This window comes from Pagrus pagrus (genome assembly GCF_965226575.1).
Source record: "Pagrus pagrus genome assembly, chromosome: 23".
Classification (NCBI taxonomy): Eukaryota; Metazoa; Chordata; class Actinopteri; order Spariformes; family Sparidae; genus Pagrus; species Pagrus pagrus.
The window spans coordinates 1347916-1370443 of NC_140205.1; the positions used below are offsets into that span (position 1 = coordinate 1347916).

Sequence of the window (22528 nt, forward strand, 5' to 3'; positions counted from 1 at the left end):
CATCATCGTCTTTGCGAGCCGACTCCTCCTCTCAGTTTTTAGCTGCTGCAGTTGCTGTGAAGTTGAAAGACTTTTTACATGAACATCCGTTTGCAGTGAGCGTCCATGTTTACCCCAAAGACACTGGGACACCTTGAGATTGGAAGTCAGGAATATCGACTTCGACTTGCAACTGAACGCAGCGTAGGTCTGTGTGCTTCCCTCACACTTCTGGCCACAAGTCGGGTCAAACAGAGTCGTGCAGATTTGCTTCTCCATCATCAGATTTACTGCTCCGGAGTAGAGCTAAGCCCCGCCTCCAAGCGGGCCGCGGCGACGTCTCCCGACTGCAGCCGACCCGTAACAAACACCCGTCTCTTCAAGTCGATCCTGGACTCACGTCTGTGCAGGAAACATCTGCTGAGCTTCACTGTTTCATGTGTTCACTGTCAGCTGGTTGATGTTTAGTTCCTGTGATGCTGCTTCACAATAGAAGCTTTTAAATGACTAAATAACAGGGGGCTTTTATTGTGAAGAAGTTACAGGAAATGAAACGTGTTTGTAGCTGAATTAGCGATGATTCTTCGATAGTACTGCAGGGATCGAGACAAGAGCGTCACTGTGTTAGATTCACCTTCAAGCAGGTGGACCAGCTGTGGTGGAAATACAAATCAACGTGAGTCGAGCCCACAGATGTGATGGAAAGACGCCATTTGTTGGTCCGCTCTCTGGTCTTCGTGTGTTCCTGAGTCGTTCCTCATGGTTTTCTGGTTGTCGTCAGTTTTTGTACTTGTGGATTTTTGTCAAAAAATGATCTTGAGAGGAACAAACCTGCCTCCAGCCTGAGACCCACACTACTGTATGTTAATGTCAGCACACGGTGTGAAGTTTGAGAAGCAGTGGTCTGTGTGGTGAAGACGTGGTTGATGTGTGTAACTGTAATGTCGCTGGTTTGATTGGTGTGACTGAGACTTTTGGTGAATTTGTTATAAATCTCTTTTTTTCCTGCTCTGCTGACGACTAATTATCAAGCGAAGGAAAAAAATGCTTGTTTGTTATTTTGGTGAAGTGACCCTTTAACCCTCCAGCAAGTGATTCACATCAGAAGACGTCCTCACTGGCCGTGTTTAAACACACACTGGTCCTCGCAGAGACAGAAGTCCACACAGACACACGGTGTGGAGGAGGAGCTCAGTCTGAAGCGCTGCCATCTTGACACTGATGGCCAATACACGTTAGCACGCTCAGATTGTTTCCACACACGACGGCGGACGCTTTTTCTGTGACACGATGTGGCGACACGTCGACTTAAACGTCTGCGGATCGTTTTCCACGACCGGGACCTGAATGTGGCTCTTTAACGAGCCGCAGCATCACACCGTGCAAACGTTTGGGTTGAGGCTGAACTTGGCCTCCTCCTCCTCCTACACATCAGCATCTGCTTCAAACGCTCGCTGACAAATCTGGCTGCAGCCACCAATCACCAATCACACTGTGGTGGTTTAAAAAAAAAAAAAAAGGGCCTCTCCCTAGCAACGCCGCCTCGACCTCATCAAAATACATAGATGGTGTTTTAAATCCGGCCCCGGCTATATTTCACAGCACTGATTTACAAATCCATTTAGCAGCATCTGCAGCCTTCTCCGCACATAATCTGTGAACATGTTTTAAGCTGCGAGAGGAAACTGTTACTTTAAATGACTGGCACGCATGACGTGGTGTCCTTGATTTTCCTGCTTGCACATGTCCTCTCTGTGTGTTATTATGCAGGCATCTGCTGTCAAGACTTCTTAAACTCATCGCAGCGTTCCTCCCGCTCTCCCCTCCACGCCACTCTCTCCATGCAGCCGCCCTGAGCCCATAAACACACACACACATATTTAACACACAGACAGAGTCGGTGAAGGACGACGCACAGTGTGAAGCGTGCACACACACACACTCACGCACGCACACATGCACAGATAAACGATGATGGGAGGTTGGTGAAGCTCCCTCAGGTGTTGCAGAGTCTGACTCAGGCCTACTGTCAGCCCCACAGCGCCGCTCGTCTCCTCACATGCACCAAATCTGACGTTTTACTGCTACTGTACCAACACACACAAATAAACACAGGAGCAGATCTCTGCTTCATCCGTCTGACGGCTGCAGGTGCTTTAAAGAAACACCAAAGGATAAATTATTCCAAAAATGTAAATCCTCCTCCCTCCATGTTGATGTAAAGTCAGGCTCAGTCATCGTCTCCTCCTGATGATATAAAGTCAGGCTCAGCCATCGTCTCCTCCTGATGATATAAAGTCAGGTGAAGTCTCGTAGTCCACAAACATTTCTGGAGCTTCACAGTAAAACAGAGTTGCAGCGTTCTGCTGAACACCTGAAGCAGCTGGAGATGATTTAAACATCAGATGTCTCCATGCAGCTCGTCTGCTGAGATCACTACCTGATCTGAGGAGACGTTATTTAGTGTAGCTGCTAAGCTAAAAGTGCTAGCATGCACCACGTCTCGACTGCACATCTAAAGTTTGACATCTGGGAAACTGTCCATCAGCTGTGACTGTGTGTGAGCACCAAGCATCAACGGACGTGGTGGAGACGGGTCTCTGTAAAGACGTGGTGGTGCTTGCTGAAAGACGCCGTGGGCCGTGATGGTCTCAAAGTCGACCGCTCTTAATCCAAAACACCCACTTTCTTCTCCGATGAAGACGACGACAGTGTTTCAGCAATAAAGCTGAAAAAACTAAACTGCAGCCTGATGAGGAGGAGCTGCAGGCTGCTGCTTCTTCATGTGGATTTACTCAACTCCTGAAAACTAAACTAAACTGAACCAAAACAAACAGGTGGGAACATCACAACAACAACAACAACAACAACAACAACAACAACAACAAGGAGCACAGAGGAGTTCCTCTTCATGACAGTAACTGTGAATTTGAGTCCGCTCATCACTTCCTGTCACGTCGGGACTGTTTCCCTCTCTGACCTTCAGACTGCAGCAGTCAGATGTGGCTGTTGTTCAGAGCAGCCTGTTGTTATCAGCGGCGGCAGCTCTGAACTGTGTCTCTGTAATTAGACGAGCTAATTTGTGAGCCGCAGTCGTTACGGATGCTGGTTGTTAGTGGTTACCTGTTGTTATGGTTACCGTATCCCTCTGTAACTGGCAACAAGAGCTCAAGTACCACAGAGTGGGACTCGACTCAGCTCCTCTGTCTCCCACACACACACACGCACGCACACACACACACACACACACACACACACACACAAACACACACACACACACACACACACAGGTATGTTTCTGATACTGTGTGAAGCTAACCTCGGTTAACTTAACTTGATCCCAGAACAGAAACTAGAAAAACTGCAGTGAAGTTTTTTTTTTTCTCATTTATTTGTTTTACTTTCGTTACATTTATAATTTATTACGACTTTAAAATGTCCAAAACAAAGACACAACGAGATGCATCCTGTTGAACCGGACAGTCGTCGTTGCTAATGCTAATTGCTGCAGTCAAACCATCAGTTTTTCTGCAGACATCGGCGGTTTGTTTTCTAAAGTCAAAAACTTCCAAAAGTTGACGAACTTCACATGAAGCTTAAAATATTAGTATTTAGCTTCTTGAAGCTAAACAGAACCGGCGCCGCCTTGTTCCTCGTTGTCGGCCTTGTACGACCGAGCAACAGTAACTAAGTTAGCATGCTAACACGCTCGACTGAGACGGCGGACATTGTAAACATGCCTGCGAGCGTTGTCATTGGGAGCACGTTAGCATGCCGAGGTTAGCATTTAGCTTGAAGCTCCTCTGTGTGCAGCCTCACAGAGCTGCTCGTTTAATATTTAACCTCAAACAAGATTTTCTTTTATCATAATTTCAACCAACTGTGTAAAGATGAAAGAAACATAATGATGAGTGTGTTTATTGTGCTGTAGGCTAACGTGCTGCGTGTTTTAAATGTGTGTTCAGTGTGAATCATGTGCATTGTCGAGGCTTTTCAAAGGACAATTTCTGACGGACAGTAAAGTTTGTCCCTCCATATTAGCTGCTGGATATTTGTAAATATAAACATGGTTTGCAGGACACACAGATCCACCAGCGTGTCTCTGAGTTCAGCTGCTCAGCGCTCATGAACGCAGCGCATGAAGAAAATAACATCCTTGTAAATTGATTTAAAAGACCAGATTTGGATTCACACACATCATATGAGAAATAATCTGGCAGCGAAACATGTGCTCGTCTCTCACGTCCTCCTTCCTCCCGTTTCATGCTTTCAAAGCCGCCGTCGTCGTCCGCGTGACGAAACATTATAAAGTTTATTGTAAAAACATCCTAATGGCTGTATCCAGTGCGTGAAATCGCAGCGTTGCCAGTGGCCAGTCACACAGTGAGATGGATGTTGGTGAGTTATTATTCATGGCTGCAGTCTGAGGACAGTGCACTAATCCAGGGGCGGGGAGATGCACATAGTTCTTATCATGATGAGGCTGCAGCATTAGATAAGGAAACGGATAAATATAGTGCTCGTGCTTTGTTTTCCTAATCCACCCACAGGGCTAAGAAACTAACCTTTTAAATAGGTCACCTTCTCTGCTTTTAGAAACCGACGCACTCAGGCTCTGTGTCCACTGGCTGTGTGTGAGTGTGTGTGTGTGTGTGTGTGTGTGTGTGTGAGTGTGTGTGTGTGTGTGTGTGTGTGTGTGTTGTCCTTTGTACGAGCCAGTTAGGGTTTAGGATGTTCAGAGTGACTGCAGTTTGGATGTCAGGCTGAGCAGCGTAAAGATATTATATCGTTATCGTGACATGAGACTACACATGGTGTGTTTTTGTGCTGTGATGATATAAATGTTTCTCTTCTGGTGGTGTTAAAAGCTGCATGACAGTAAAGTGATGTCACGTCCACAAACCTCTGCAGTGTTCTCACAGTACTGATATCGAGGTCCAGAAGATGCAGAGTGATTTTACACAAAACCAGCTGAAGGACACGAGTGCACACGTCCGCTCTGACGTCAGCTGAACACTCGTCCGTAATGTAATTTTTTTAATGAACTGATATAGATTTATATCGAGTTTTGTCTTTTGTTCCTTTTGTCGTGTGAGCGCTGTGAAATGAAATGTGCTGTCTGGATTCAGGTCGTGTTGCAGGGCTGAGGTTGGTCGGAGGTGTTGCTACGTGTATTTTGACGATGGGTTAAAAGTTAAACCCAGTAAATCTGAGCATTTCTTCTTGTTTCTGAACTCTTAAAGGAACAGTTCACCCAAATATTCAAATGTAGTTGTGTAGATACGCTGGCGGACACTAGTCTGGTCTCAGTCTGCAGCATTGTGGGAGTTTTTAATGTCCCACAAGATTCACTCTGCGTTCCTGTGAACACCGGCCGCGCTTGTGATGACTGAGTTATACTTTTAGGGTGAACTGTTCCTTTAAATAATCATGTATTTATTAAGTAATGTAAGTGAAATGTGGATGGCAGCTCCTCCTCTAGTGTGCACGGTTCAACGTTATATCGACCGAAACATCAGAATCTCTCATTTGGGTTTCTGGTCTTTGCTCTCAGTTGTAAGTAAAAATGTACCGACACAAATAAAAATATAATCTAAAAGAGAGGACGAGCGTCGTCTTCGAGGAGGAGCAGGACTTTGTGTGGACGTAAAGAAAAGGCCCGTCCATCTCGTTCAAAGGCAGCAGGACGAGGAAACATCCGGACAAACATCAGAGAGCAGAGTGCGGCCCCGGGGCCCGACCCGCCGTCCACAGAGGACGACTGCGGACACAAAGACAACAAAAAGAGGAGGACTGAAAGAGAGGACGCTGGACGAGGCAGGTCTTTGTGCTCGGCTGTAAGGAGATGGATCCGTGTGCATTAAGGATGTTTGTGCTCACAGAGACGCTGAAGTTATATAAGATTATATAAGAAGAGAAAATGACACAGAGACACAAGTGAAGTGTAGCAGAGGACCAATCAGAACACGGCACCACTTATTCATACATCAGTAATGTGAGGGAGCCTCGCTTACTGAGCTGTGACGGGATGTAACTAAGTACATTTACTCAAGTAGAGAAAAAGGTTTACTTTGGATGAGCTTGTTCTTAGTGATGAAAAGTACTTTAGTCATGTACTTTTGAAGTACTTGTGCTTTACTTGGGTATTTCCATACTCTGCTTCTTTATACTTCTACTCCACTACATCCCAGTGAGGGAATGTAACTAAGTACATTTACTCAAGTATTGTACTCAAGTATAATTCTGAGGTACTTTACCTGGTTTTAAATCATCTCCAGCTGCTTCAGGAGACGATGACTGAGCCTGACTTTATATCATCAGGAGGAGACGATGGCTGAGCCTGACTTTATATCATCAGGAGGAGACGATGACTGAGCCTGACTTTATATCATCAGGAGGAGACGATGACTGAGCCTGACTTTATATCATCAGGAGGAGACGATGGCTGAGCCTGACTTTATATCATCAGGAGGAGACGATGACTGAGCCTGACTTTATATCATCAGGAGGAGACGATGACTGAGCCTGACTTTATATCATCAGGAGGAGATGATGACTGAGCCTGACTTTATATCATCAGGAGGAGACGATGACTGAGCCTGACTTTATATCATCAGGAGGAGACGATGGCTGAGCCTGACTTTATATCATCAGGAGGAGACGATGGCTGAGCCTGACTTTATATCATCAGGAGGAGATGATGACTGAGCCTGACTTTATATCATCAGGAGGAGACGATGACTGAGCCTGACTTTATATCATCAGGAGGAGACGATGACTGAGCCTGACTTTATATCATCAGGAGGAGACGATGACTGAGCCTGACTTTATATCATCAGGAGGAGACGATGACTGAGCCTGACTTCATATCATCAGGAGGAGACGATGGCTGAGCCTGACTTTATATCATCAGGAGGAGACGATGGCTGAGCCTGACTTTATATCATCAGGAGATGATGACTGAGCCTGACTTTATATCATCAGGAGGAGACGATGACTGAGCCTGACTTTATATCATCGGGAGGAGACGATGGCTGAGCCTGACTTTATATCATCGGGAGGAGACGATGGCTGAGCCTGACTTTATATCATCAGGAGGAGACGATGACTGAGCCTGACTTTATATCATCAGGAGGAGACGATGACTGGAGTTCTTTACTTTCTGGGTGAACTGCTCCTTTAAATAAGGCTTTAAAAGCAGGACTTTTACATGTAATGGAGTATTTTTTAGAAATACTTTTACTTCAGTAAAGGATGTGAGAGCTGGTGTGTAATTTCTCTGTCTTTCTGTTTTTTTCTGATAAAATATTCAACATTAAAGTGAAGGCTTCAGAGGGGCCAGCGCGCGCACTTTGTTGCCATAAACCCGGAAAATGAAGTGAGCGCGTCCCCGCCCCCAGAGAGAGAGAGAGAGAGAGAGAGGGAGGGAGAGAGAGGGGGAGAGAGAGAGAGGGGGAGAGAGAGAGGGAGAGAGAGAGAGAGAGAGAGAGAGAGAGAGAGAGGGGGAGAGAGGGAGGGAGAGAGAGGGGGAGAGAGAGGGGGGGAGAGAGAGAGAGGGGGAGAGAGAGAGGGGGAGAGAGAGAGGGAGAGAGAGAGAGAGAGAGAGGGAGGGAGAGAGAGGGGGAGAGAGAGGGGGGGAGAGAGAGAGAGGGGGAGAGAGAGAGGGAGAGAGAGAGAGAGAGAGAGAGAGAGAGAGAGAGAGAGAGAGAGAGAGGGGGAGAGAGAGAGAGAGAGAGGCTGACAGCTTGTCTCTCATCCACAGACATTTTCAGAAGCAGCTAAACGGTCTAACAGCACTTTTGACGTCAGGAATAATCATCCAGCCTCCTCTCCTCCTCTCCTCCTCTCCTCCTCTCCTACTCTCTCATCCGGGTCTTCTTCTTCTCCTCTTCTCTGCTGCTTTTAATATTTACTTCATCCACAGCAGCGGCGGCGGCTTACAGCCTCGACAACAACACAGCAGCACAGATGCGCTCATGTGAGGAGGACCGGCCGTGACTCGACCCGCTCCGTCCGCCGCACCTTTATTTTTTTTTTATTATTTCAACTTTTGCGTCCCTGAATCATCGGAGAGGATGTTCGCGCTCCAGCTCAACAAGTCCCTCTTATTCTTCACACATTAACTGTGGATGGCTGCGGAATGGAGATAGCCTTGGTGAGTTTTGAGAACGGCGGCGCTAAAGGGAGCGGTGGTGGTGGAGGAGGAGGCAACAATGCCGAGGAGAGCTGCCGGAACGCGCTGGATGTCCCTCAGTCGGGCTTCGTTCAGAGTGGACTCGGAGAGGACTACGGTAAAGAGCTGAACACCCGGGGGAGTCCTCAGCCTCAGCAGCAGCAGCAGCAGCAGCATCATCATCAGCAGCAGAGCTCCTGGAAAATCAACGACATGAACAACACTTTCAGCTGCAGCGAGAACGCCATGGATGCGCTTTTACGCGCGGACCACAGTCCCCATCTGTTCGACGAGGACATGCTGGACATGGACATGGACACGGAGAGCAACGAGAGGGTGCTCATCAACATAGCCGGGCTGAGGTACGAGACCCAGTTGGGCACCCTGAACCAGTTCCCGGACACTTTGCTGGGAGACCCCGCCAAGAGGATCAAATACTTCGACCCGCTCCGGAACGAGTACTTCTTCGACCGCAACAGACCGAGTTTTGACGGGATTTTGTATTTTTACCAGTCGGGAGGGAAGATCCGGAGACCTGTCAACGTGTCCATCGATGTGTTCGCGGATGAGATTAGGTTTTATCAGCTGGGGGAGGAGGCCATGGAGAGGTTCCGTGAGGATGAGGGCTTTATAAAGGAGGAGGAGAAGCCGCTGCCTCAGAACGAGTTCCAGAAGCAGGTCTGGCTCATATTCGAGTATCCGGAGAGCTCCAGTCCGGCGCGGGGCATCGCCATCGTGTCTGTGATCGTCATCACCATATCCATCATCACCTTCTGCCTGGAGACGCTGCCAGAGTTCAGAGACGAGAGTGAGCTGCCGGTGACCAGCCGGCTGGACAACAGCACCGCTCCCCGGCCGTCCCTCACCTTCACGGACCCCTTCTTCATCATCGAGACCACATGCGTCATCTGGTTCACTTTCGAGCTGTTCGTGCGCTTCTTCGCGTGCCCCAGCAAGTCGGAGTTCTCCAAGACCATCATGAACATCATCGACATCATGTCCATCATGCCTTACTTCATCACAGTGGGCACGGAGCTGGCGGAGCAGCAGGGCCAGGAGCACCAGAACGGACAGCAGGCCATGTCTCTGGCCATCCTGAGGGTCATCCGCCTGGTCCGGGTCTTCCGGATCTTCAAACTCTCCAGACACTCCAAGGGGCTCCAGATCCTGGGGCAGACCCTCAAAGCCAGCATGAGGGAGCTCGGCCTCCTCATCTTCTTCCTCTTCATCGGAGTCATCCTCTTCTCCAGCGCCGTGTTCTTCGCAGAGGCGGACGAGCCGGAGTCTCACTTCTCCAGCATCCCTGATGCCTTCTGGTGGGCCGTGGTCACCATGACAACGGTGGGCTACGGCGACATGAGGCCGGTGACGGTGGGGGGGAAGATCGTGGGCTCTCTGTGCGCCATCGCCGGCGTGCTCACCATCGCGCTGCCGGTGCCGGTCATCGTCTCCAACTTCAACTACTTCTACCACCGCGAGACGGACCAGGACCAGTCCTCCCTGAAGGACGAGCCCAACAGCGGCCGGGCGAGCCCCGAACTGAAGCGCAAAGGGAGTAAATCCTCCGCCAAGTCTCAGGACGTGGAGAACAACGACGCGTCCGCTTCGGTGGAGAAGGCGAACATCAAGGCGAACAGCAGCACGGACTTCAAGAGGTCCCTGTACGCGTTCTGCCTGGACACACGGGAGACGGACCTGTAGTCCCGCAGCCTCCCGCAGCCCGCAGCCCCGCTCTCTATACACTCTGAGCCCATAGTTGTGTAGAATAAACCCCCGTTAATGGGCTCTTAGGTCTTTTGCACATAGCAGTCGGAGGATCAACACATTTGCAATCCTGAAAAGTTTCAGAGCGACGGGCTGATTTATAAAAAAGCACATTTTAATCCCGCTCATCTGCTGAGAGGGAGAAGCGACGAGCAGCTCCGTGCGCGATGCGACACAGCGACCCTTTAAAGCAGGAGCACCTCAGCCCCCATGACATCACACCGGACACGCTGCACACAATCAGGCACGAGCGGGACTTGGATTAATTACTTGAGGATTAACGGGACCAAGCAGACTCTTGTACATAGCGTAGGAAGCAGTGCGTGTTCAGTAGTGCAACAGAGAAAAAGCCAAATTTTATTTTTCGTACCTTCCCTCCAGTTAGTCGTTATGTTTACGCTGAAACGTGTACATACTCCCGCAGGCCTGCTCTTCATGAACCGGTGTTCTTGTAGATTTGGAGATATTTAAAAAAAAAAAAGAAATAAAATAAATGAGTCTATTTTTGAGATGCAGACACCTCAGGTTCTGTCAGAGAAGTGAGAAGCTTTTCCTTTTTCTAAACGAGAGTCACTCAGAGGACCTACAGACGAAGAAGACTTCTAGATGTTGAACAACAGCCTTGTTTGTGATTATTTTCATTTTCAACTTTTTTTTAAAAAAAAAAAGGACATAATGTGGGAGTATGTGAACCAAGCCAAGAGAGAGGACAGAGCAGAGACATCTGGAGAGCTCCAGACACACTGACACCAGGTGAGTGCCGGGTCAACAGGTTCTGGGTCTAAATGGGTTTAATGTGTTTGTATTTGATGCCTCTGATGTGACTCTGCACTCAAAGTGCTGCTGAAAGGACAACTCCTCATGTACGGAAGATCATTAGGGACAAAATTCAATGCGAGCTATATTCTACTTGATCAGAAGTTTGTGTGACGTGTTTTCTGGACGTCCACGCTGCGTTGAAGCTGCTATTTGTAAGAAAAGTTGATTTTGAGTTTCATTCCCAACTCGCCAGGAACTGACGCTGTGGGTTGTAGGACGGGTCGTCGCCATCCCAAAGCGCCAGGATTTGACGAGTTGGGAATGAAAGTCAAAAATCATCTTTTCTTACAAATAGATCCTTTAATGAGAGACAAGTGGACCATCACCAAGAGGACACATCCTCAGAGGTGTGTCGACCTCTGAGCAAAAACAAAAGACGTCCAGTGACGAGCCAGAGTGACGTTTTTAATCCAGGTGACGTCCTCACACCTGAACAACTTCTCGTGGTTCAAAATGGAAGTTTGACGAGTCTCAACCTCAGCAGCTGCACGAGGCCTTTTCTTTACCTGGAGAGCTGATTATCAGCCTCATTAAAAACTGACTTTAAAACAGTGAGTCCAATAATGTAGAAGAAGGTGAATATTGTACCCAGTATACAGTTTATATACATGTAAATATATATAATGTACTATTATTATTATATTCTACTTGATCAGAAGTAGTTTTTCTATATATGGATAAATGTTTAATTTTAGAGACACATTCTTTGACAGTCTCTCCTGGAAGACGTCCAGAGTGTCGACCTCCTCCACTGAGCAGAAACATCTCCAACAGACGACTTTTCAACGTCTGAGGACGTTGAAAAGTCGTCTGTTTCCAGTGGAGAGCCGGGATGAACCTTTTTTGACGTCTTTCCAGCGTTCACTGTCGGCGTCCTCGCGGGTTCAAAATAAGATTTACGGTGTAATTTTAGAAATCTTTTCACCTTTAGTCACAGACGTTTAAAGAACTTCTGAAGTTTTTATGACGGCAAAATTTAACCTCATGCAGATATTTACTACTGAAGTATCAAAAGTACAAGTAAAAGTACATTATACATATATTTACATGCATATAAACTGTATACTATGGGTACAGTGTTCAACTTGCAGCTGATGAATAGCTCTCCAGGTAAAGAACACGCCTCGTGCAGCTGCTGAGGTCGAGGTTCAGGGTTTGAATCCTCTCTGTAGTTTTTGCTGCACGAAGTCAAATTTTGCCGTCGTAAAAACTTTAATTTTGAACCCCAAGAAGTTCTTCAGACGTGAGGACGTCGCTTTCAACAGTGAACGTAGAAAGACGTCTAGACGTGGAAAAGACGTCTTCTGTACACGTTTCTGCTCAGCGGCCGCTGTTCACATGAAAAGTGATAAAAATAGTTGTGAATGAGAAAAGAGATCGAGCGTCTCCTGTCTCACAGCTGTGGCTGCGATGTCAGAGTGTCGGCTTCAAGAATCACAGAAACGATCAGGATCAGCTGCTCGGTCTGTCAGAGAGGCGTCGCTGAAGCTCCTCGACTGAAACTCTTTCTGCGACAGACGACTGATCATGAATCCATGAGGCCACGACTGTTACTGAGCTTTTGTAACATTACTTTTTTTTTTTAGCAACCATTTTTGATTAAGATCTCTTAACTGGGTTTTTAAAGAACCACGAGGAATCGAGAGCTGGAGGTTTTACAGTGTAAAATTAGAGTCGGTGCTCTCTGGTGGACAGAATATGTGATGGAGCGTCCCTGATACGGTGCCATGACGTCAGTGTCGTCTTGTCCTGGTTTTAAAGGCTCATTACAGTAAAGTGATGTCATTTTCTAACACTCGTCTTCACGCTCTCAGTCATTATATCCACAATACTGATGATTATTGATCAGAAATCTTGTGTCAAAGTACAAACAGTCGTCCCTACAATGTTGTTGCAGTATCGATATCGAGGTATTTACTCAAAAATAGTCATTAACGCCTAAACATATTGCGGTATATCAAAGGCCATATCACCCAGCGTTAACTACAACTAAAGAAAACATCTTCATGTGCAGCAATTAGAAAAAATCCTGCAGAGTGAGAAAACAGACGAAGACGCTGTTTCCAGGGGACACTAAAAACTGATGCACACGGCTGGGACACACTTATTGTCCCGGCAAAAAAACACAACATCATATTGTCATGGACGTCCGACATCATGAGTCACAAACAATGACAACAAGTGTGTCCAGGCCGTGTGCATCGCTTTTTTGTGTCCCCTGGAAACAGTTCACTTGCAAAGGTTCTGTATTTCTGTCTGTTTTCTCGTCTTGCAGGATGTTCTCTAAATTCTGCAAAAAGACGTTTCTTAATTTGAGATTGTTTGCCTGTTTGCCTGTTTTTTTTCTTAAGTTGCAGTGTGTTGACCTCTCTGGGCCACCGTATCTGCATCTCCTATAGAAAATACAATTCGTCAGCCGAGCGAACTGCGCTGGATGATGGACTCTGAGATGAGACCGCAACATTTGCAGTGTTGCCCTGTTTAGTGAACGTCATGTAGCCTCTGTCACATCCCTCGGCTCGCCATTTTCTCCACTTTGAACCAGAAATGTTGCCAAATTGTTGAGCTGGTGTTAGAAACTGAGTCGTCCGTGTCTGTATGTCAAAGCGGTACGTGCATGTTGCTACATCAGGCCAATTAACTTGTAGTAACCTCCCAAATGTCAGTGCGTGTTGCCCGCGCTGCAATGACAGAATTTCAAAATAAAAGCCAGAAGATGACGTAACGGCTGTTCGATTTGTGAAAAACGTCGCAGATGGCAGCAAAAAGTCACAATATTTGGCCCAAGGCTCCTTCCTGGAGAAAGACAGTTGATAGTTGAGTTGAGTCCGACCTGAGAAGCCCACACAAAGCGTCTTTAATTTTCAAGGTTTTTGTGGTTATATCAGACACAACACTTAGTTGATCATGGTTATTTTATTAAAGTTATCTGGAGCTACAATCACTCTTTAATTCTGGCGACGTGTATTCGGTAAAACAAATGAGTTGTATATAATCTCAGGGTTGTTTGGTTAGACTTATTTTTGGAGGTAAGAGTATCATGAACATCGTCATCGTCCTGCAGAAGAGTCCTGATTCATTTTGAGTCTGAGATGACCGATGGACCAGATACAGTCCTCAAGCTAATCATTAATCCTCGACACGGCGGGTTCGGTTGCTTCCAGGTGGTTCGGACTGTAAACTGTCACGTGACGCCAACGTGCGCCTCACAGACGGTCTCTTTTTGAACAAAATGAGCGCCCAGTTTGTGTTTGACCTTTGTGACCAGAGGACAAGTTGGAAATCGTTCAAAGCAGATTACAATGAGCTTTACTGAGTACCATTACAGAGGGCTGTGTGTGTGTGTGTGTGTGTGTGTGTGTGTGTGTGTGTGAACAGAGTATCATACACAGAACAACAATGTTTGTTTGTGTCTTCCAATGAAAATATAGAAAATGTAACACTGCCATTGCTGATTTTTGTAAAGAAAACCGTTGTGCATGTTTTCATGTGTTTTTAAAGAATAAGTGATGGTCGCCAATTTAACCAGTGAGAGAAAACAGAGCATGAATGAGTTGTGTGTTGAGTTGTGTATGTAAATGATCCCAAATGTTGGTTGGTTGGTTGGTTGATTGGTTGGTTGGCTGGTTGATTGTTTGGTTGGTTGGTTTGTTTGTTGGTTGGTTGTTTTATGTGGTTGGTTGGTTGGTTGGTTGGTTGATTGGTTGGTTTGTTTGTTGGTTGGTTGTTTTATGTGGTTGGTTTGTTGGTTGTTTTATGTGGTTGGTTGGTTGGTTGGTTGGTTGGTTGGTTGTTTTATGTGGTTGGTTGGTTGGTTGGTTGATTGGTTGATTGGTTGGTTGGTTTGTTGGTTGGTTGGTTGGTTTGTTGGTTTGTTGGTTGTTTTATGTGGTTGGTTGGCTGGTTGGTTGGTTGGTTGGTTGGTTGATTGGTTGATTGGTTGGTTTGTTGGTTGGTTGGTTGGTTTGTTGGTTTGTTGGTTGTTTTATGTGGTTGGTTGGTTGTTGGTTTGTTTGTTTGTTGGTTGGTTGGTTGATTGGTTGATTGGTTGGTTTGTTGGTTGGTTGGTTTGTTGGTTTGTTGGTTGTTTTATGTGGTTGGTTGGCTGGTTGGTTGGCTGGTTGGTTGGTTGATTGGTTGGTTTGTTGGTTGGTTGGTTTGGTTTATGTGGTTGGTTGGTTGGTTGGTTGGTTGGTTGGTTGGTTGGTGGTTGGTTGGTTGGTTGGTTTGTTGGTTGGTTGGTTGTTTTATGTGGTTGGTTGTTGGTTGGTTGGTTGGTTGTTGGTTGGTTGGTTGGTTGGTTTGTTGGTTGATGTGTCAGCAGGATTACATACAAATTCTGAACAGAATAGACGTCTTCAATTGTTGGTGCTGATCCAGATAAACGGACTGATCCAGGAATGTTTTCTCACTTTCTTGAACAGCGAGCGTTTTTCCAACATTTTCACTAATAACTATCTTGGCGGAAGAAATCAGGTGTATTTAGGTGACAGGTTTCTGTGAGTGAGTGAAAAAGGAACTGTTGGAGCTTGGCGGAGGTGTGCACTCTATTTAGTACCAAACTAGTTGTGAATTAAGCTGGTGAAGACCAGGAGGCAGGAAACGTGATGGACGAGGGTTCGTTTGAGACGTAAATCTCATTGATACAGAAGTCAGAGACTTGATGTCCTTCACATCATCACAGGCTGATAACGGTGAACAGCTGACATCCTGACATTTATAACTCATGTTCAACTTTTCAAGCATCTAAAAATGAGGAGTTTCATTTTTGTTTTGAGCTAAATCACCTTGGCTCGGCTCCTGCTGACCTCATCACCCATCAGCTGCCTCCGCCTGCCTTTAATCATTGCAGGAGCTCTTCTTTTGACATCAGTGAGCGATCCAGGTCTCCTGCCGCCCGAATCCAGTTACATTACATAATGTTTTGTTTATTCCGTTTCGCTGCTCGCTCCAGTGTGTGGACTTTATAACCATGACAACAGTTTGCTTTGTGCATGAAGAAAACAGTCGTTTAGCATCATCTCTGTTGTGTTGAGCTTGTGTCAGCGAGCAGAGAGCTGCAGGACAAAAATCTGATCCACGTGGCCTCACCTGCACTGACACACGGCCAGCAGCGCAGCATCTGGACGCAGTCAACCAGAAGCCAATGTACATGTTAGCCTGCATCTTTTATTACTCTCATCTGATTTAACTCGGTAATTACAGCCTCCATCACCATCTCCTCCTGTTTGTGTCGCTGCTGAAGCATCGTGCATGCTCCGGGTTGCTCGTTAACGCCAGACTTTTGTTTGTTTCTCTGCTTAAAAAGCCCAGTGAGCAGTGCGAGGCTGTGATATCTGCACACTGGTGATAGATACTCCGATTTCCTCCCTCTGACATGTTATAGTCCAGTTTTCCTGCCTGTATAGGATCTGGAGGAGTGGCAGATGTGAAGTGTATGTATGTTAATAGTGGCTGAAGGCTAAATGAGAGTTAACAAAGCCAAATGTTCACAAGTACGACACGAGAGGAAAGGAAGAGAGAGAGGCTGCACTGGGACGACATCATCATCATCATCATCATTATAATTAAATCATAAAACTCTCCGTGCTTATTTGTAGCGTAAGTTAATTTTTTCTTTGTATTTTCCTTTTGAAAAATGTATTTTCAGAATTGTTACTTGACTAACGTCCTTAAAGGAACAGTTCACTGTAACGTAAAACTCAGCCATCGTCTCCTCCTGATGATATAAAGTCAGGCTCAGCCATCATCTCCTCCTGATGATATAAAGTCAGGCTCAGCCATCGTCTCCTCCTGATGATATAAAGTCAGGCTCAGTCATCGTCTCCTCCTGATGATATAAAGTCAGGCTCAGCCATCGTCTCCTCCTGATGATATAAAGTCAGGTTCAGCCATCGTCTCCTCCTGATGATATAAAGTCAGGCTCAGTCATCGTCTCCTCCTGATGATATAAAGTCAGGTGAAGTCTCGTAGTCCACAGAACATTTCTGGAGCTTCACAGTAAAACAGAGTTGCAGCGTTCTGCTGAACACCTGAAGCAGCTGGAGATGATGTAAACATCAGATGTCTCCGTGCAGCTCGTCTGCTGTGATCACAGAGATCACAACCTGATCTGAGGAGACCAGATTTAACCTTCTACATGCGGTCGAGCTCGTGTTAACACTTTTAGCTCAGAAGATTTCAGCTTCATAAACGTCTTTATTTTGTTTATTTATTCCAGCGAGATTACCACAGTAATTCCAACATTCCCTCGTAGATGGCCGTAGTGACCTTCTCCTCCTTCTCCTCCTCCTCCTCCTCCTCCTCCTCTTCCTCCTCCTCCTCCTCCTCCTCCTCCTGAACATCAGGAGGAAACACATGACTGCTCATGTTTAACACATGTTCTGTCTGTAATACTCAGTGTCCACATACTTTTGGCCACGCAGTGCTCCTGTCACCCCCCCCCCCCGCTCGCTGCAGTTTGTTTCATCAGACTAAACGCTCGTTATCTGCTGGATCCATCAATTAGCCAGATATAACAGGACTATCCACGAGCTCCGGGACGCCGTCCAATACTCATAAATTCTGGCGGAGCCGCGGCCGCCGTGTAATCTGGTGATCTGGCCGCTCTGCAGATCCCAATTAGGTGAAGCCGTCTGCTGCTGGCGTCTGACGTCCACCGCCAAGGAGGAGGCTCAGTGTCATCCTCAGACACAACCTGGAAACACTCTGACATCACAGTGTAACATCAGGAGGAAGAGGAACAGGCCCACAGCCGTCGCCAGAGCAGTTTATCTCTAAAATACTTCATTAACACAGGAAGATAACGGCCGCCAGTCAGAGGTCTGTAACCAGTCTGGTTGGTATGGAAGCCCATTACTGCCAGCTGCAGGAAAAATACAATGAAAACCAAGTTTATATTAATAAATGAGAATAATTATGAGAATAAATGTGAAATTATGCAACAAAAACTCATATTTATTAATCAAAATGACGAGATTAAATGTCAAAATTATGAGATTATGGTTGAAATTACGAGGTTAAAGTCAAAATGTCACAGTTATATTAAGTCTAAATGTGTCTCATGACTTTTTATTTAATAATTTATAGATATATGCAGATATATTTTGTATTCAGGCTCAGTTTTCATAAAAGTAGCGATTGTTCATTCCAACACGTCTCATAATCTCATAACTGCACCTGAACAGCTTCCTCTGAGATTATGATCGAGCTTTTCATTCAAAATTAATCCACGTCTGTCTTTACCAACATTTGTTGTCCGTCCTCGAACGCCTCATCGGGATTTGAGTCTGAACTTTAAGACGTGTCCTCAAAAACTTGCGAGAGATTAAGAAACTTGGAAACATCCCGTCACAGCTGTCGGACTGATTGACGTCTCATTTCAGCGAGAGCGGCGAGATGGTCAAAATGTGTCCCGACTAATCCGAACCGCCCCGTAATCTACGCGCCGCCATTCATATAAATAAACTCGCATGAGAAGAACGGTGTTTACATGTGATGCATTATCATGTTTCTATTTTTACCCTCATAAATGCATTTAATCCGCGGGCGTCTAATGCTTTGCGTGACTGCGGAGCAACACAAGAAGTATTACTGAGGAGCCGCTGCAGCACAACTAATTACACCGCTGTTACCACACAAACCCGTCAACCATGATTAGTTCTGTTGAAACATGACGGGCTCGGCTGGAGACAGATGACTGATGGTTCTGGTATTAACTCTGGATGCAGCAGTGGAACGCGAAGGCAGAGCCGAGGCTGCCGAGCGTCTCTGTGACTTCTGAGGGTCAGGTGATTAACGTGGGCCTCTCTCTGCAGCTCCTGACTCCTATAACCCGACTCGGCTCGGCGCAGGCTGGGAAAGTGCTGGAAGCAGGAGAGACAATGCAATGAGGAAGTTACATAACAACACACACACACACACGCACGCAGTGGCAGTCCTCAGCTGCAACCTCCACTGCTGCTCAAAAAAAGCCGGAAATCAGTGAGAGAGCAAAGATGGGGCTGAGCTCGTCCTGGTTCACGACGTGAATGACAGGCGGTGACTCCAGAGGACACGGTGGTCTCCACTTTCTCCAAGTCAGAGGCCTTTAAAGCGACGGCAGTCACCCGCAGACCCGCCGGGTCGGTCAGGCACAGATTAAAGGAAACTAATCTGGGCTGTTGGAGGTGAAAGAAGAAGTCAAGTCAACAAAACATTCGAGCGTTTTTTCTCTTGAGGTTCCCGGAAAAGACGAGTCAGCGACCCGATTCAAACGTGGGCCGGTGTCGTTCACATAGTTTCACAGGCACGATTGAGATGCAGATGCAAACAAATAAATCAGACGTGTTGTATATTAATATTTAGTTTTAGGGACTTTTATGTTGTCACACCGTCGTGCTTATGAGCTGGTTAAACACGGCTGGAGACGTCCTGACTTCTCATCAAAAATATCTGTTTTTTTCACTGCAAAAATGTCTGTAAATGACCCGTCGTCTCGTTAAAAACAGCTGGTCTTGTTGCTTCAAACGCGGCTGGAAAATGTCCTGAGATCTCATCTAACTGATCTGCTTTTGTCCCGACCTCTCATGAAATCACTTTTGTTGTCACAGATGTAACTGGAGACGTCCTGACGTCTCAGTAAAACTATCTGGTTTGTTGCCTCACACCTGGCTGCAAATGTCCTGACTTCTCTTCTAAAACATACGGTTTTGTCACTACAAATACAGCTGGAAATATCCTGATGTGTCGTTAAAAATATCTGGTTTGTTGTGTCAAACATGGCTGCAAGATGTCCAGATGTCTCATCAAATATATCCGATATTGTCCCCAGAGACGCAGCTGGAGACGTCCTCACTTCTCATCAGAAATGTCTGTAAAAGACCTGTCGTCTCGTTAAAAGCAGCTGTTGGTCGCCTGGCTGGTGGCAGTCTGTTAATCAAACCATTTGTTCCTTCTTCTTGTATATAAATCTGATCTGAAAAACAACAAGAAGACTTTTGTTTTACATAAAAACCAACAGTGAGCTCATGGGCGAACACAAACTGGCTGTTAGTCGGACACATTCAGGAGTTTCTCTGGAGACAATCGCTCTGATCAACAACAGCTGAGTCGTCACGAAGCTCGACTGGAAACAAAGCGATGTGAACATGAGCACAAGCTGAACTCTGCGTGGAGCTGAGGATTTAAATGTGAGTGAAACTTAATTCATAGTTCAAAGCACAGAAATCTTCTCTCCTCCTCAGATTTGGGCTCTTCTGTCCATCAGTGCTCCCCCCTCTGTAATGCTGACGGGCAGGATTTAAGCCTCCCGTTGCATAAGAGCCAATCTTCTGCGTGGAGGTTCAGTCGTAGGCTGAGGAGCGCCGCTCGTCATCGCAGCTCACGGGCCGTGTTTGAATCCACCTGAAGCACCGGATCTCCTGTGACTCCTGTTAATGTGCAGTAATCCCCCCAGTTCTCCTCCATGACCCGAACGTTCAAATCAACCAATCACTGAACTCACCTGGATTTAAGTTCACGTGCTGCTTTTCAACCCGGCTGCCAGAATAACTGGCCACGTTGGTACGTTATAATTTCTTTTTGTCGCAACTTCACGTTTCTTTAGGCTCAATTTTCAGTTTGATGTCGTGACAGCGCTGTGCGTTTGGTCCAAACGTGCCGAGTTTGACTTAAAATACCTGGTTTTTCCTCAAATGGCTGGAAAATGTCGTTTCGATTGAATTATCTGGTTTTGTTGCCACAAACGTGTCCTGACATCTCGTCAAAAATATTCGGTTTTGTTGTCACCATCATGGCAGGAAATGTCCCGACGTCTCCTTGAAGATATCCGCTGGTTTCACCCCTTCACATATGATGAAACACAGTCTCGAGCAGTGGTCACCGGCTTTGCAGCTTCTCATCGAGGTGTGACGTTACGAAAGTGATCAGAAATAAACTGATTATGTTCAGTTCATCACTGAAACAGTCAAATTATCAGAGAAAACAAAAAATATCTTCTTGAATTAATAATTTCTACTCACAAATGATAAAACAAGAACATTACGGACGTGTTTAACGACCTGTAATCTCAGTTCTTCCACGTTATCTGCTCGCTGCTGTGTTTCGTATTTAGCTGCCTACAAATATGGAACTCGTTCCTTCATATTAATGAGCACTACACTGTTTTTCAAGTGTTAAGAGTGTAAGTGTGCAAAAACTGCTGTTAAAAATACAGCAACAAACAAACAGTGACAGTTTTCAGATCATCAGGAACAAAATCTGAATGAGACGTTTGGATTTTACCTGTTAAACAACATTAAAGAGCACAAACTCTTAATTCAAGAGCAGGACTGACTTTGTGCACCTGCTGGCCTCCGTACATTCTATTATAAAGAGTGATGTATCATAAAAATCCATTTGTTTCATGCTTTTATGTTTTATTGATCTTTATGGACGTTGGTGCCTTCAGTTTGATGGCTGACAGTTGTGAGGAGGCAGGAACGTGTTTGAATCTGTCTTTAATTTATTATTCAATAATCACAATAAAGACATTTGCAGATAAAAATGAGGAGATGCTGAAAAGCAGATGGCAGAGCTTCACTGCACACTGGTGCCACTTATTAAACCGGTTCTGTTCACTTAAACACACCGCGAACACAACAATAGACCCTGAACACAAAGCCAGCGCTCACCCACAATTATGTGGAGAAGACAGATGAAAACGGCGACGTGAAGTTCATTATATCTTCACGTAGGTTATTTTAAACCTGGGCTGCACCGGGTCATTAACTGGAGCCGTGTGTGCAGAAGAGAGCGCACGAGTAAATAGGAAATGATTGCCTCATCGGCGTGTGATAATGAAGGGTTTTCAGCCGAGCTGCTCAGCTGGCTCGAGGTCTGTGACATGGGAACGTAAGACTCAGATGAGCTTATGTAACCTAATTGTTTAGCCCCGGAGAAGAGCGGTTATCTTTAAAACGGGAAGCACTGTGAGGGCCCGAATTAATCAAATATATGTAAACGCCAGTGAAAATGCTAATTAATCCCTCAGTGTTCCCTCCTCTCTGGATCACCTCCACTCTGAGAGCTCGCTGACTCATCCTGTCAAACGTCTCTGTGATTAATCAACGCTGCAAGTATGAGATGCAGATAAACAGACTGCTAACTGTGCAGAGGAGCAGAGAGGAGGACAGCGAGCAGGGACCCCTGCAGGAGACGTGCTGTCCAATGTATCGGCTTGTAGCTACACATGATTATATTATTATATTATATATATTATTATTATATTATCGGCCCGGTTTAAAATGCAACATAACTTTATATAGCATGCGCTGTCGGGCTCCCTGCTCCGGATCTACGCATGAAAAACGTTGAAGACCGCTGGTAAAAGTTAGGTTAGCCTGCTAGCATGGTTGCACGAGGAATCAGCTGTGTAAATTAAAGGAACAGTTCACCCAGAAAGTAAAACTCGGTCATCATCTCCTCCCTCAATGTTGTTGTAAAGTCAGCTGAAGTCTCGTAGTCCACAGAACATTTCTGGAGCTTCACAGTAAAACAGAGTTGCAGCGTTCTGCTGAACACCTGCAGCAGCTGCTATCCGGTGGTTTCATCACTTCACAATTGCTGAACAGTCTCGAACAGTGGTCACTGGCGGCCTTCTTTCCATGCTCGTGTGCACCCACTGCATGCTAATAGTTTTAGCTTAGCAGCTACACACTGTCAGTTTTTAGTTGATTATGTTTACTGGGGGGAAAAGGACATAATATTATTTTATTTTTACAGAGATATTTTGGGGGTTTTATGAATTTGGGAAGTCAAGGATGACAAGAAAGG

General features: G+C 45.9%; 1 protein-coding gene across 2 annotated transcripts in view; it reads left to right on the top strand.

Moving 5' to 3' along the window:
* The first annotated feature begins 7820 nt into the window (after positions 1–7820).
* The window catches only part of LOC311252286 (potassium voltage-gated channel subfamily A member 5), a 34056-nt gene continuing 19348 nt past the window's right edge, over positions 7821–22528 (top strand). Inside the window, exons 1-2 of one of the 2 annotated variants that reach the window (XM_084345323.1) lie at positions 7821–10669; positions 16144–16198. In XM_084345323.1, coding sequence (XP_084201449.1) covers positions 8120–9853 — 1734 coding nt within the window. In that variant the 5' untranslated portion in view covers positions 7821–8119 and the 3' untranslated portion in view covers positions 9854–10669; positions 16144–16198. Of the gene's footprint in view, positions 10670–16143; positions 16199–22528 lie in introns of those variants that run through there. The other variant, XM_084345322.1, reaches the window with a different exon arrangement.